Source organism: Salvelinus fontinalis, chromosome 1 (genome assembly GCF_029448725.1).
Source record: "Salvelinus fontinalis isolate EN_2023a chromosome 1, ASM2944872v1, whole genome shotgun sequence".
NCBI classification, from domain to species: Eukaryota; Metazoa; Chordata; class Actinopteri; order Salmoniformes; family Salmonidae; genus Salvelinus; species Salvelinus fontinalis.
This window is the reverse complement of record NC_074665.1, coordinates 42413194-42427607: the sequence shown is the minus strand read 5'-3', so window position 1 is coordinate 42427607 and position 14414 is coordinate 42413194. Positions and strand designations below refer to the sequence as shown.

Sequence of the window (14414 nt, the reverse complement as noted above, 5' to 3'; positions counted from 1 at the left end):
TTCATTGGCTGATCCCTCCTGTTGGAGTCATGTCCAACCCAGTCATCAGAAGGGATCAGCCAATCGTGAAGAATAAAATAGACTACTTCAAAATGGAGATCACCTCAATGGCACTGCCCATGCAGATGCTATAATGGCACAGATACAAAGATGAGTCCCATCTCTACAGCTGAAACTTTTGAAAGCTCCCTTTCTGCAAGAATGGGGGGCATGGGTTTTATTTGTCACTGTTCTGACTGTAGCAAAGATACTTTACTCTGAGACTGAAGGCTACAATGTCAAACCTCACGCCAAATACAATGTCTGAGTCTATAGGCTTTAAAATCAAGACATTTTCAAAAACACATAGCAAGCTAAAAACCCTACTAGCTACATCACTTTGGGCACACACCAAAAAGTTGAATTTCCACAACAGGCAATCAACAGCCTCCCCTGCTCACGACTGAGTGCACTAAAGGCTGGGAAGGCTTAGGGTATGTTCAGGTTCATTGAACAGAAAAGTGTTTACTAAAACTTGACTTTGTTGCAACCCCCCCTCCCCAGATGTATGCATCAGCCCACATCAAGCCAAACATAATTTTAATTCCTATACTCGCAGTTCAAATATTACACATCGACAGATGACAATCGTTTATTACTTGACAGATGAACAAATACAAAGCCATGATAGCAGCATTTCAACTATTTAAATATTTACACTATCACAACACTGAGGACACATATAACCCTTTACAATGTAAACAAATAATAAAGAATGTTTTGAATGCTAGAAAACAAGCCTAACTAACTACTCATCTACAATGAAACAGATTAACCCATGTTCTACTGCAAGGAGTTTGCAGTTTATTTCAAAACCTATTTCCACAGGTGAATGACAAGTGACGGGAGTCCTTTCAGCATACTCATCAGTAGGAGAATCATGATGTTGACATTGTGAATATGGAGTAATAAAATGACAAACCATTAATTATTATTGTCTGTAAGTTGTGTGACTTCTGATTTGAACTGTCCATTTGTCCATAATTATGTTCTTGTCAAAAAAATGATAGTTGAAAAGACTTCTTGACTGATAATATCATCAAAATGTCAGTGCATAATCAAATGGTCCTTGGTATCCATTGCTCTGACCTCGACTGCCTCTGCCTAGCCACTGTACGACCTCACTCCTTGTCTGTTCATTGACAGATTCTAACACAATATTTCATAAAGATGCCAGCCAAGAGCTACCTATCGATAAAATAATGTATGATATAAAATAATGATTATTGGTGCAACGATTTGGTGAGGGGGGGGAAAAACGGAAGAGACACACTGTGCAGGGGGTCTCTGGACTGCTTCAGCAGTGTTGTGTTCATTAGGGCACACAGTAACAAAACATTTTAAAACGTTTCACAATGGAAAAAACAAACAAGCATTTCTTATTGGAGAAGTTCAGTCACTACCTCCCTGTATCAGTCAGTTTTGTTCAGTGTGGTGCTTAATGAACACGACCCATTTAGAAATAGTCTACTACACATCTGTCACGGTCCATTGTAAAACAAAAGGAGCCAGGGTGGACTCTGAATGGTCTTCCTGTGTGTCTGTCACTGAGGGAAGGCCTCATCTTTCATCAGCATGCGTGGGCTCTCCTGGTTGTCCATACGCCGTCTGGGGCCCATCATACCTGTGGAGACAGACTGACTCTATTTATCAAAGTCATCTCCATTCTCCACTCCAAGCAAATTATACTGTGGCTGTGAAATTATGATTATGGGGACGTTCCAGGAGGTTTTTATTTTAGTTACACTCGTCAAATGATCTCTGGAACCACCTTCATATAAAATAGCAATATCTTCTGAGGTGCACAGCAAAACATCTGACCAAAAACGTATATTTCATATGCGCCACAGTCCACACCTTACTTAAATCTCTCAGTCTCAATGACCTAGAACTAGGGTAGAGCGTCTCAGGGACAACTTGCATACAGTATATCCTTTGTCATAACACTGTCATACTATTGAATTAATGCCAGAGTGTGTATTAGGCCTATCCAAAGAATGAGGCCTAAAGCAATCGCTTCATTTGTCACAATTACCATGCATTTAGTAGTTACAGACTAATGATGATAACTTACCATTCTTATGTTTAAATGATTTGGATCTCCTGGGTGAGTTTGGATTCTACAATAAAAAAGGGATATATATATATATACACATATATTTTTTAAAGAGTTTACACAAAACTATAAGAAATATGTAATTTAATTGTCTTATTCGATAAAAAATAATATGTTCTGTTTAACAGAAAGCTTGACAATCACAACAAGCATTAAAATTGAAGAAATCAAAATTTGGTCTCGTCGCCTTTCAGGATCATGCTGCATACTGTTGGAAACTTTACGAACATATTAAGATAACTTTATTTTTATGGTTTGTTTTGGTCGTGCTTTCCTGTAGTAATTTTATTAGATTGGTTACAACTACACAAACCCCAAGTGCCAATCAACATTCTCCCTTCGATTTCTCACTTGAAATTCAGCTGTGGCACTGGATTCTATTCAGATAAAGCATCAAGAAAAGCAGAATGATCAACTAGTGGCAAAACTATGTTATTACAGAAAATATTTCATTGTGGTTTCAAAGAAAGTGCAAATACCTTATCTGATTTTCTCTTCTTCGCTGCAAAAATGAGAGCATTTTATAAGACACTTGGACATAATTTTCAATGATTTACAAGATATCATAATGTACAAATACAAAAGAGAACCAAGCAGATTGATAACACTTCAAAGAATATTTCTTAACTACTAGATCAAACATGTACAACTACATTTTGGATGCATGTGCACACAGTTGAAGTCAACTCTGTTTCAGTTCAAATTAATGTAGAGATTGACTACTGGTATTCACCATTATAGGATTCTAATTTCCATTTGTCTTCTCTTATGAGTAGATACATTTTATATAACTGTCAGTCACCAGGGTTGTGTTTAGTAGGGCACACTGTAGGAAAACGTTTTGCAATGGAAAATAACAAGCAAGCAAAAACTAAAGGAGGAAGTACCAGTGACTCGCTCAATACGGAAGTTGTCAGATGACGCAGATGCCCAACGATGAACCATCAAACAGGCAAAGTATCAATACAGGACTAACATTGAATCCTACTACACTGGCTCCGATGCTCGTCGGAAGTGGCAGGGCTTGCAAACTATTACGGACTACAAAAGGCAAGCACAGCCGTGAGCTGCCCAGTGATACGAGCCTACCAGACGAGCTAAATTATTTCTATAGGCGCGCATCTGGGCAAGCAACACTGAAGCATTCAGGAGAGCACCAGATGTTCCGGATGACTGTGATCACGCTCTCCATAGCCGATGTGAGTAAGACCTTTAAACAGGTCAACATTCACAAGGCTGCAGGTCGTAACAGTTTAACTTTAGACCGTCCCCTCGCCCCGACACGGGCGCGAACCAGGGACCTTCTGCACACATCAACAACAGTCACCCACGAAGCATCGTTACCCACGAAGCATCGTTACCCATCGCTCCACAAAGGCCGCGGCCCTTGCAGAGCAAGGGGAACCACTACTTCTAGGTTTCAGAGCAAGTGACGTAACTGATTGAAAAGCTATTAGCGCGTACCCGCTAACTAGCTAGCCATTTCACATCCGTTACACAGGGCCAGACGGATTACCAGGGCGTGTACTCTGAGCATGCGCTGACCAACTGGCAAGTCTCTTCACTGACATTTTCAACCTGTCCCTGACCGAGTCTATAATACAACATGTTTCAAGCAGACAACCATAGTCCCTGTGCCCAAGAACACCAAGGTAACCTGCCTAAATTACTACCGACCCATAGCACTCACATCTGTAGTCATGAAGTGCTTTGAAAGGCTGTTCATGGCTCACATCAACACCATTATCCCAGAAATCCTAGACCCACTCCAATTTGCATACCGCCCCAACAGATTAACAGATGACGCAATCTCTATTGCACTCCACATTGCCCTTTCCCACCCGGACAAAAGGAACACCTACGTGAGAATGCTATTCATTGGATCACTAAGTTATGGACCCTGGGACTAAACAACTCCCTCCGCAACTGGATCCTGGACTTCCTGACAGGCCGCCACCAGATGGTAAGGGTAAGTATTAACACATATGCCACACTGATCCTCAACACGGGGGCCCCTCAGGGGTACATGCTCAGTCCCTTCCTTTACTCCTTGTTCACCCATGACTGCATGGCCAAGCACGACTCCAACACCATCATTAACTTCACCGACAACGATGAGACAGCCTATAGGGAGGAGGTCAGAGACCTGGCCGTGTGGTTCCAGCATAACAACTAGAGGTCGACCGATTATTTAGGGCCGATTTCAAGTTTTCAGAAGAATCTGCCTTTTTGGACGACGATTACATTGCAATCCACGAGGAGACTGCGTGGCAGGCTGACCACCTGTTACACGAGTGCAGCATCAAAAGGACCTGTGGCTGCAAGGAGCCAAGGTAAGTTGCTAGCTAACATTAAACTTATCTTATAAAAAACAATCAATCCTAACATAATCACTAGTTAACGATTTTACTAGGTTAACTAGCTTGTCTGCTTTGAATATAATGAATGCGGTGACTGTTAATTTATCATCGAATCACAGCCTACTTCAAATTTAGCCAAACGTGTGATGATTTAACGAAAGCACAATCGTTGCACAAAAGTAACTAGCCATAAACATCAATGCCTTTCTTAAAATCAATACACAGAAGTATATTTTTTTAAACCTGCATATTTAGTTAAAAGAAATGCATGTTAGTAGGCAATATTAACTAGAGAAATTGTCACTTCTCTTGCGTTCTGTGCAAGCAGAGTCAGGGTATATGCAGCCGTTTGGGCCGCCTGGCTTGTTACTGTGTGAAGACCATTTCTTCCTAACAAAGACCGTAATTCATTTGCCAGAATTTTACATAATTATGACATAACATTGAAGGTTGTGCAATGTAACTGCAATATTTAGACTTAGGGTTGCCACCCGTTCGATAAAATACGGAACAGTTCCGTATTTCACCAAAAGAATAAACGCTTTGTTTTCTAAATGATAGTTTCTGGATTTTACCATATAAATGACCAAAGGCTCGTTTTGCTGTGTGTTTATTATATTATAATTAAGTCTATGATTTGATATTTGATAGAGCAGTTTACCTACCACCGCTCAGTCAGCAGCAGGCTCGTAAGCATTTATTCAAACAGCATTTTACTGCATTTGCCAGCAGCTCTTAGCAATACTTGAGGCACAGCGCTGTTTATGACTTCAAGCCTATCAACTCCCGAGATTAGGCTGGCAATACTATAGTGCCTATAAGAACATCCAATAGTCTGTCACGCCCTGGCCTTAGTATTATTTGTTTTCTTTATTATTTTAGTTAGGTCAGGGTGTGACATGGGGAATGTTTGTGTTTTGTTGGTTTTGGGTGATTATATGGTAAAGGGGGTGTTGGGTGTAGTGTATGGGTTTGTGTTGAGTGCATGTGTCTAGCGTTGTCTATGTTGGTTAGTTGTCTAGGAGAGTCTATGGTTGCCTGAATGAGTTCCCAATTAGAGACAGCTGATTTCTGTTGTCTCTGATTGGGAGCCATATTTAGGGTAGCCATAGGCTTTCATGTGATGTGGGTAATTGTCTATGTTATACGTTTGTAGCCTGTGTGTGCACTTCGTTATTAGCTTCACGATCGTTTTCTTGTTTTGTTTAGTGTGTAAGTGTTTTTGTTTCGTTTTGCCTTCATATTCATTAAAAGGAATATGGCTTACTTTCCTACTGCTGCGTTTTGGTCTGTCAATCCTCCACACGATCGTGACATAGTCAAAGGTATATGAAATACAAATGGTATAGAGAGAAATAGTCGACATGTCATAATGCCTATAATAATGACAACCTAAAACTTCTTAAATGGGAATATTGAAGACTCATGTTAAAAGGAACCATCAGCTTTCATATGTTCTCATGTTCTGAGCAAGGAACTTAAACATTAGTTTTACATGGCACATATTGCACTTTTACTTTCTTCTCCAACACTGTATTTTTGCATTATTTAAACCAAATTGAACATGTTTCATTATTTATTTGAGACTAAATTGATTTTATTTATGTATTATATTTAGTTAAAATACGTGTTCATTGTTCATTCAGTATTTTTGTAATTGTCAATATCACACACATATATATATAAAAATCGTCCGATTAATCAGTATCGGCTTTTTTTGGTCCCCCAATAATCGGTATCAGCGTGGAAAAATCATAATCGGTCGACCTCTAATAAAAACCTCTCCCTCAACGTGATCAAAACAAAGGAGATGATCGTGGACTACAGGAAAAGGAGAGCCGAGCACGTCCCCATTCTTATTGACGGGGTTGTAGTGGAAAAGGTTGAGAGCTTCAAGTTCCTTGGTGTTCCCATCACTAACGAACTGTCATGGTCCAACCACACCAAAGGCAGAGGGCAAACAAAACCTATTCCCACTCAGGAGACTGAAAAGATTTGGCATGGGTCCTCAGATCCTCAAAAAGTTATACAGCTGCACCATCAAGAGCATCCTGACTGGTTGCATCACTGCCTGGTATGGCAACTGGCACTAGAGGGTAGTGCGTACGGCGCAGTAAATCATTGGGGTAAAGCTTCCTGCCATCCAGGACCTCTATACCAGGCGGTGTCAGAAGGCCCTAAAAATTGCCAAAGACTCCCAAGTCATAGACTGTTCTCTCTGCTACCGCATGGCAAGCGGTACCGTATAGCCAAGTCCAGGTCCAAAAGGCTTCTTAACAGCTTCTACCCCCAAGCCATAAGCGTCCTGAACAGCTAATCAAATGGCTACCTGTGCCCCCGCACATTGACTCTGTACCGGTTGCCAGGGTTGGGGAGTAAAAGATTTTAAAAATGTTTAATTGTAATCTGTTACTTTACCATAAAAAATATTGTAATCAGATTACAGCTACTTTTGAAAAACTAGATGATTACGCCGAGGTTTACTTTTAAATTCAGAAAGCATGTTATATCTGTCACTTTCGTGACCTGTTTTCCTTGTTTTTGTATGTGTTTAGTTGGTCAGGGCGTGAGCTGGGGTGGGCATTCTATGTTATGTGTTTCTATGTTTAGGTTATTTGTCTATTGGCCTGATATGGTTCTCAATCAGGGACAGGTGTTTTACGTTTCCTCTGATTGAGAACCATATTAAGGTAGGCTGTTCTCACTGTTTGTTTGTGGGTGATTGTTCCTGTGTCTGTCGCACCACACGGGACTGTTTCGTTTTCATTTGTTTGGTTAGTCTATTCCTGTTCGTGCGTTCTTCGTGTTTATGTAAGTTCACATGTTCAGGTCTGTCTACGTCGTTTTGTAATTTTCCAAGTGTTTTTTCGTGTTCGTCTTTGCTTTAATAAATATTCATCATGTCTTCACAACACGCTGCATTTTGGTCTGATCCCTACTCCTCCTCTTCAGACGTAGAGGAGGAGAGAAACCGTTACAATATCCATTGATTCTTGAAGAATATCATTTATAAATGCCTCATGAGTTAGTTCAACTGCCACACTCCACGAGAACCCAAAATATAAATATAAGCTTGTTTTTCTCCATCGTTTGTAAACATTGTAAATGTATACAAACACTGTATATCCTCACAACATGGTTAAAACATGTTGATAACATGGATGGTCAGTCCTTACATCCATAGCTCTGTCTAATAATCTGAGAGTGGTTACATTTCTCCAGGCCCATCTCTCAGCTTTTTACCAAAACCGAGGTGGGGTAGCCTTTTTGTTATGGTTTCATCTGTGGATTTACCGTTTAAACAGTTATAGATTATCAAGATATCAAAGTCTTACCAACAAAAAGGTAAACAATAGGCCTATAGCAAATGCAGCATATGGCATTCCTTTTTCACATGTAAATAGCACTTTTCAGTAGCACTCAAAGTATGCCATTCCATGAGCGCAGCATTTATTTTTCAACTCGAATCAATGAGCCCAATCAGTCCTCCATGACAACAAAATCAGAAACAGAGTAGGGCTGGCTAATAAGTCCTTAGTTTGGGGGTTATGCTCAGGTAAAACAATTTGGCTAATCTATACTTCCAAAAAAAAAAAAAAAATAATAATAATAATAATAATCCTATTCTTGAAGATCAAAGGGTAAAACATTTATTGGAATGATTGGAATTCTGATAGACTTGTTTTTAATGTAAAGATATAATTGAATCAAATTATTATATGTAGTAGAAAGTGATGGGTTAGAAGAAGCCTACATAACCAACCCTTAAAGTAAAATTTTACATCCATATATGGCCAGCTATGTAAACTTTAACATTGATTTATCCTACAATAGATGTTGTTCAATTGCTAACATACATTTTTGTCTTCTAATGCCTTTTAAGGAGAAAGTAATCTAATAGTAATGGAATGTAATCAGATTACGTTACTGAGTTTGAGTAACCCAAAAGTTATGTTACTGATTACAATTTTGAACAGGTAACTAGTAACGGATTACATTTAGAAAGTAACCTACCCAACCCTGCCAGTACCCCCTGTATATAGCCTCGTTACTGTTATTACTGTTTTATTGTTTCTCTATTTTTTATATTTTCTTAATTATAATTTTTATGTATTTATTGTTTACTTCAGTTTATTTAGTAAATACTTTCTTAACACGTATTTTTTCTTAAAATTGCATAGTTGGTTAAGGGCTTGTAAGTAAGCATTTGATTGTATTCAGCACGTGACAAATAAAATGTGATTTGATTTAACCTCTGTTCTTATTGGATAAGATCATGTAGTACCTTTCTGTTTCACAACATTTGCTCTTGTTTTCTGCCTACTAAACAGGACCCAGATCACCTTGAAAAGGAGGGTGAAAGCCAGTCCTTTACCTTTCTTTTCCGCCCCATAGGACCAGTCGTTATCATTGACGTCATCATTATCCTCCTGGTCGCTCTCTGATTTATTGTTAGTGTTGTTGCCGGTGACTATTCTGTGGGGGGAAGAAATGACAGTCAGTGATCCATTGATTTATGGCCAGACCTGGGTTCAAAATACTATTTGAAATCATTTCCAATACTTAATCTGCGCTTAATTGAGCTTGTGTGGTTTTATGGACCAATAGAATAGTCTCAAAATGGCAAACCCCGCCCATCTGTTACTCCAGGCAGGCTAAAGCAAAGTACTTGAAAGAATCCTTCCTTCAGGATTGCTTGAGAAAGTAAGGCTACAGTTTAATTAAAAGTGTGCAAACTATATTTGATTAGAAAATAATAATACCCTGTTGTGGTATGAGGAAAGGGTAAAACATATATTTTTAAAGATGTTTTATTGTCACATACACCAGATAGATGCAGTGAAATGTGTTGTTTTACAGGGTCGGCCATAATAGTACAGTGCCACTGAAGCAAATGAGGGTTAAGTGCTTTGTTCAAGGGCACATCAGATGTTTCACCTTGTCGGCTTGGGTATTCGAGGCAGCAACTCCAGTCTTAACTTCATTACATTGCTGTCTGCACTGCAATGTCAACTGGTTTTAGGGTAGCTGTGTTTAAAGGTTAGCTCAACCAAAACAAAAATACTTGTCTGGTTGAAAACGGCCTATGAGGCATCGACATTAGTCAGAAACATTTATTCTAGTGCCAAAATGTAATACAAAGTGTAAATAGGATCATTTTGGTCATTAAGTCAATGTCTTCCAAAACTATGACATAAATTCCTAAATCCTTGGATATTTATGATTTGGTTTTTGATTTCAATCATGCCCAGTCTTGCCCACTAAAAGGGGATGGTAATGCCTAAGGAGATTTGTCATGCACGGAGAAGCAGCTGAGCTGAGTGCAGCAGAATCAACCTACAGCCTGCCCATTTCTTTACAGACAACAGAAATACCCATTAGCACGCAGCGCCTCAGTCTTGTTTACATGAAACAATACATAGTTGCCAATGTTATGTTGAAAGAACGAGACTTGGTCTTTATAAAGGGCTTGTTTTCCCTCCCCCCAACTCAAACATCCTCACATTCGTGAGATAACATTAGCATCATAAACACAAGTATCAAAGGTATTCTAGAAAGGAAGAAATGCTCAGGGTTTAGGATTCTTGACCAATCACGTTGTCATGCTGCGTCATGTGGTTGCTAAAGCCATCCATCTCGTAAAGTATGGTTGCCGTTTAGGATCAGTAAAGAGGAACACACAACACCAGGCTATTAGCGAACATAACACTCCCACTTCAAACTCTCGTTGCTTCAGTCATGGCTTCTAGCCTTTCATAACAAGCATGTGGAAAAGGGAGGCAAAATTAGTGAGTTCAGCCCCCCCTTTAAAGATGTCAGTAACCGCATCAATATGACATACAGTTGAAGTCGGAAGCTTACATACACCTTAGCCAAATACATTTAAACTCAGTTTCAAAATTCCTGACATTTAATCCACGTTAAAAAAAAATCCCTGTTTTAGGTCAGTTAGGATCAGCACTTTATTTTAAGAATGTGAAATGTCAGAATAATAGTTGGGAGAATGATTTATTTCAGCTTTTACTTCTTTCATCACATTCCCAGTGGGTCAGAAGTTTACATACCGTACACTCAATTAGTATTTGGTAGCATTGTCTTTAAAATTGTTTAACTTGGGTCAAATGTTTTGGGTAGCCTTCCACAATAAGTTGGGTGAATTTTGGCCCATTCCTCCTGACAGAGCTGGTGTAACTGAGTCAGGTTTATTGTAGGCCTCCTTGCTCACACATGTTTTTTCAGTGCTGCCCACACATTTTTTATAGGATTGAGGTCATGGCTTTGTGATGGCCACCCTAATACCTTGACTTTGTTCTCCTTAAGCCATTTTGCCACAACTTTGGAAGTATGCTTGGGGTCATTATCCATTTGGAAGACCCATTTGCGACCAAGCTTTAACTTCCTGACATGTTGCTTCAATATATCCACGTAACACGTACCTAAGATAGGATAAAGTAATCCTTCTGACCCCCCCCCCTTAAAAGATTTAGATGCACTATTGTAAAGTGGTTGTTCCACTGGATATCATAAGGTGAATGCACCAATTTGTAAGTCGCTCTGGATAAGAGCGTCTGCTAAATGACTTAAACGTAAATGTAAATTTTCCTTCTCATGATGCCATCTATTTTGTGAAGTGCACCATTCCCTCCTGCAGCAAAGCACCCCCACAACATGATGCTGCCACCTCCGTGCTTCACGGTTGGGATGGTGTTCTTCTGCTTGCAAGCCTCCCCCTTTTTCCTCCAAACACAACGATGGTCCTTATGGCCAAACAGTTCTAGTTTTGTTTCATCAGACCAGAGGAAATTTCTCCAAAAAGTATCATCTTTGTCCCCATGTGCAGCTGCAAACCGTAGTCTGGCTTTTTTATGGTGGTTTTGGAGCAGTGGCTTCTTCTTTGCAGAGCGGCCTTTCAGGTTGTCGATAAAGGACTTGTTTTACTGTGGATATAGATACTTTTGTACCTGTTTCCTCCAGCATCTGCACAAGGTCATTGCTGTTGTTCTGGGATTGATTTTCACTTTTCACATCAAAGTACGTTCATCTCTAGGAGACAGAACATGTCTCCTTCCTGAGCGGTATGACGGCTGCGTGGTCCCATGGTGTTTATACTTGCGTACTATTGTTTGTACAAATGAACGTGGTACCTTCAGGTGTTTGGAAATTGCTCTCAAGGATGAACCAGACTTGTGGAGGTCTCCATTTTTTTTCTGAGGTCTTGGCTGATTTCTTCTGATTTTTCCATGATGTCAAACAAAGAGGCACTGAGTTTGAAGGTAGGCCTTGAAATACATCCACAGGTACACCTCCAATTGACTCAAATTATGTCAATTAGCCTATCAGAAGCTTCTAAAGCCATGACATCATTTTCTGGAATGTTCCAAGCTGTTTAAAGGCACAGTCAACTTAGTGTATGTAAACTTCTGACCTTCCGCAATTGTAATAGTGAATTATAAGTGAAATAATCTGTCTGTAAACAATTGTTGGAAAAATGACTTGTGTCATGCACAAAGTAGATGTCCTAACCGACTTGCCAAAACTATAGTTTGTTAACAAGAAATGTGTGTAGCGCTTGAAAAACGAGTTTTAATGACTCCAACCTAAGTGTATGTAAACTTCCGACTTCAACTGTACATGTATTGCCCAACTGCGATGTAGATGACATAGCCTTAAATAATTGGTTAATTTGCATAGTGCGACTTCTTTGTGGACGGTCTCGAACATGACAATTGTTTCAGTTGTGCAGGGGGGGGGGGGGGGGGGGGGGGGGGTAGGTGGCTAACCTGCGGTTGGCTATGCGGCTGCTATTGCGCCCCATGCCCAGGCATTTCTCCAAGTGAGGGGCGAAGCGCGACGCAGCAATGCTCCGGCTGCAGTTGGGACAGACACACTCCTTGTTCTTCCACTGGTTGTACACCTGCCCGAACACATCCACTCCTGGCTGGTCCACAATTTCTACTCATACAAAAAATAAAGAGAAAGAAAAATTATAGTTCAAAGCACTTTACATAGGTATATATTATATATTGCAATCATTGTATGGTGGTATAGTTAGCAAATTAAGAATTGTGGAATGATATCTTCTGTACACGTCTTTATCTTAACCATTGTTAAACAATACTTTTAAAAAAATAGGTGAGTAGAAAGTAGAAATACATACCAAAGTCCCTCATGGTTTCTTGGTCCGTGTCTTCCAGGAAAAAGTAGCCCTGCTTGACGGCCCGGTGTACCTCAAAGCACAGGCCCAGACAAGCATCCTCCACCAGGTCAGAAAGGATGTCCTGAGCTACGTCCTGCCAACCACCACAGCATTATTATATAGAACCAAGATATAGCCTTTCTATGGAATAATACTGTGAGAAGAGTTGGCTACAGAACGGATTCACACTAGAGCCAAACAGTCAAGCTGAATTGCGCTGGCCAGGTTACACATCAGCCATAGCTGCAGTCCAAATGACACACAGTCCAAATGTTTAAGCCTTTGTCTAAGACTAAAATGAAATGTGTGGGTGAAAAAACGATACCCTCATGTATAGTCCACACAGGACTAAACCAAACCTACTACTATATTTACCTCCAGCTTGCTGTTGTCCAGGCTGGACATCGAAATCTCATCCATTTTCATTTGCCAGAATTAGAAGATGAGCCCACACTTCTGTGTTCATGCTGTAAAGCAGCATGCATTGGCCAAGACGGGGCTAGACCAGACAGGAGAGAAGACACATATCATAACACAATTTAATCTTCATACATTACATTTACAATGTAAACTATATTTTAATGAGTCATGGTAAGGAGTGTGGGGAGCAACAACAAGCAATGAAACAATGTAACAAAGGGTGACACAACTAAATGCACCACGAATTATATTAAAAAGTGTTATCTAGGCTATTCACGTTTATAACCTGTCATTTATGACAAAAAATAATTGGATTATTCGTTGTTTGTCGTACAAATCAGATAACGACATGCTACGTTTCCTGCTTTGCATCATATATCGTTTACAGAACAGCATTGAATAAATGTTTTCCTTATATATTTTTTTAAAAACCATACAGAAGTCCTCGGCCCCTACTATGGGGCATAACATTGTCCAGTATGCACAATTGAAAATAACGCAGATAGACACCATTGCATTCGTGTCGATTTCAGATTAGCAGAAAGAGACGGGGGATATTTTGTGATTATTTACAGAAAATAACAAAAAATACTGGAAATAAATGTATCATCAACCTAACATATGGTGCAATCGGAAGCAAATTGTAAGACTTTGAATGTTACTTCAAGAAACAGATTACTGCGAAGCACGCTATGGTTTGCTTAGTGCACTGCTGCTGATCGTTTTAAAAACTCGATACATTGTGTCACAAGAAAAATATCACTTCACGGTTGTAGCTCCCTTTAGCCTTGACGATCACAACAATTAGATACATGCCAGTCCATAAATGTTTTTTTATTTACCTATATCGGAAGGCATCCATCTTTACATCAGACGACTCAGGCAGTAGCAATCGATCGCTACACAAGAGAACGCCAAACACTAGCAGCATTGCTGTCTTCAGTGAACCCAGTCGGCTTTTGTCAGTGGATTTAAGCATGTCCACGTACAGTCCAAGTGACCCATATTCTCCCACTCCAGTCTTTAACACTGTCTCTTTCTCTCTGGGATTTACATATAACATGATTTGTGATTTTATGGTAAATGTCTGCTTTAAAAACTTGGCAGAATGGCTTTAGTTGTTGAAATAGCAAATAGAGGCAAGTTAATAAATGCTGATTGCAATACAGCATTCCTCATTAGAGGTCCCCTCACATACAATTAAAAGAGACATCATGAAAAAAATAACACTTCCCTTCTCTACCGTGTATTTCAATATTGGTATCATCCCGGCACTTGTTTT

General features: G+C 39.7%; 1 protein-coding gene across 1 annotated transcript; it reads right to left on the bottom strand.

Annotated features, from left to right (window-relative positions):
- Positions 1–617: 617 nt before the first annotated feature.
- On the bottom strand, positions 618–14103 carry LOC129854728 (ataxin-7-like protein 3). The gene is made up of 8 exons (XM_055921900.1): positions 13975–14103; positions 13088–13211; positions 12674–12806; positions 12297–12468; positions 8891–8991; positions 2635–2657; positions 2114–2159; positions 618–1663 (listed from the first exon to the last, which is right to left on the bottom strand). The coding sequence occupies exons 2-8, from the start codon at positions 13136–13138 to the stop codon at positions 1584–1586; spliced, it is 606 nt and encodes a 201-aa protein (XP_055777875.1). The 5' UTR covers positions 13139–13211; positions 13975–14103; the 3' UTR covers positions 618–1583.
- Between the last annotated feature and the right edge of the window lie 311 nt (positions 14104–14414).

What these genes read in the sequence shown, in the direction of transcription:
- LOC129854728 (XM_055921900.1), bottom strand. Translation starts at nt 13,138, where the DNA reads ATGAAAATGGATGAGATTTCGATGTCCAGCCTGGACAACAGCAAGCTG. An exon ending in TGGACAACAGCAAGCTGGAG is followed by an intron (nt 12,807 to 13,087) that starts GTAAATATAGTA and finishes GGTGGTTGGCAG; the next exon opens with GACGTAGCTCAGGACATCCT. An exon ending in AGAAGAGAAAATCAGATAAG is followed by an intron (nt 2,160 to 2,634) that starts GTATTTGCACTT and finishes TTTTTATTGTAG; the next exon opens with AATCCAAACTCACCCAGGAG.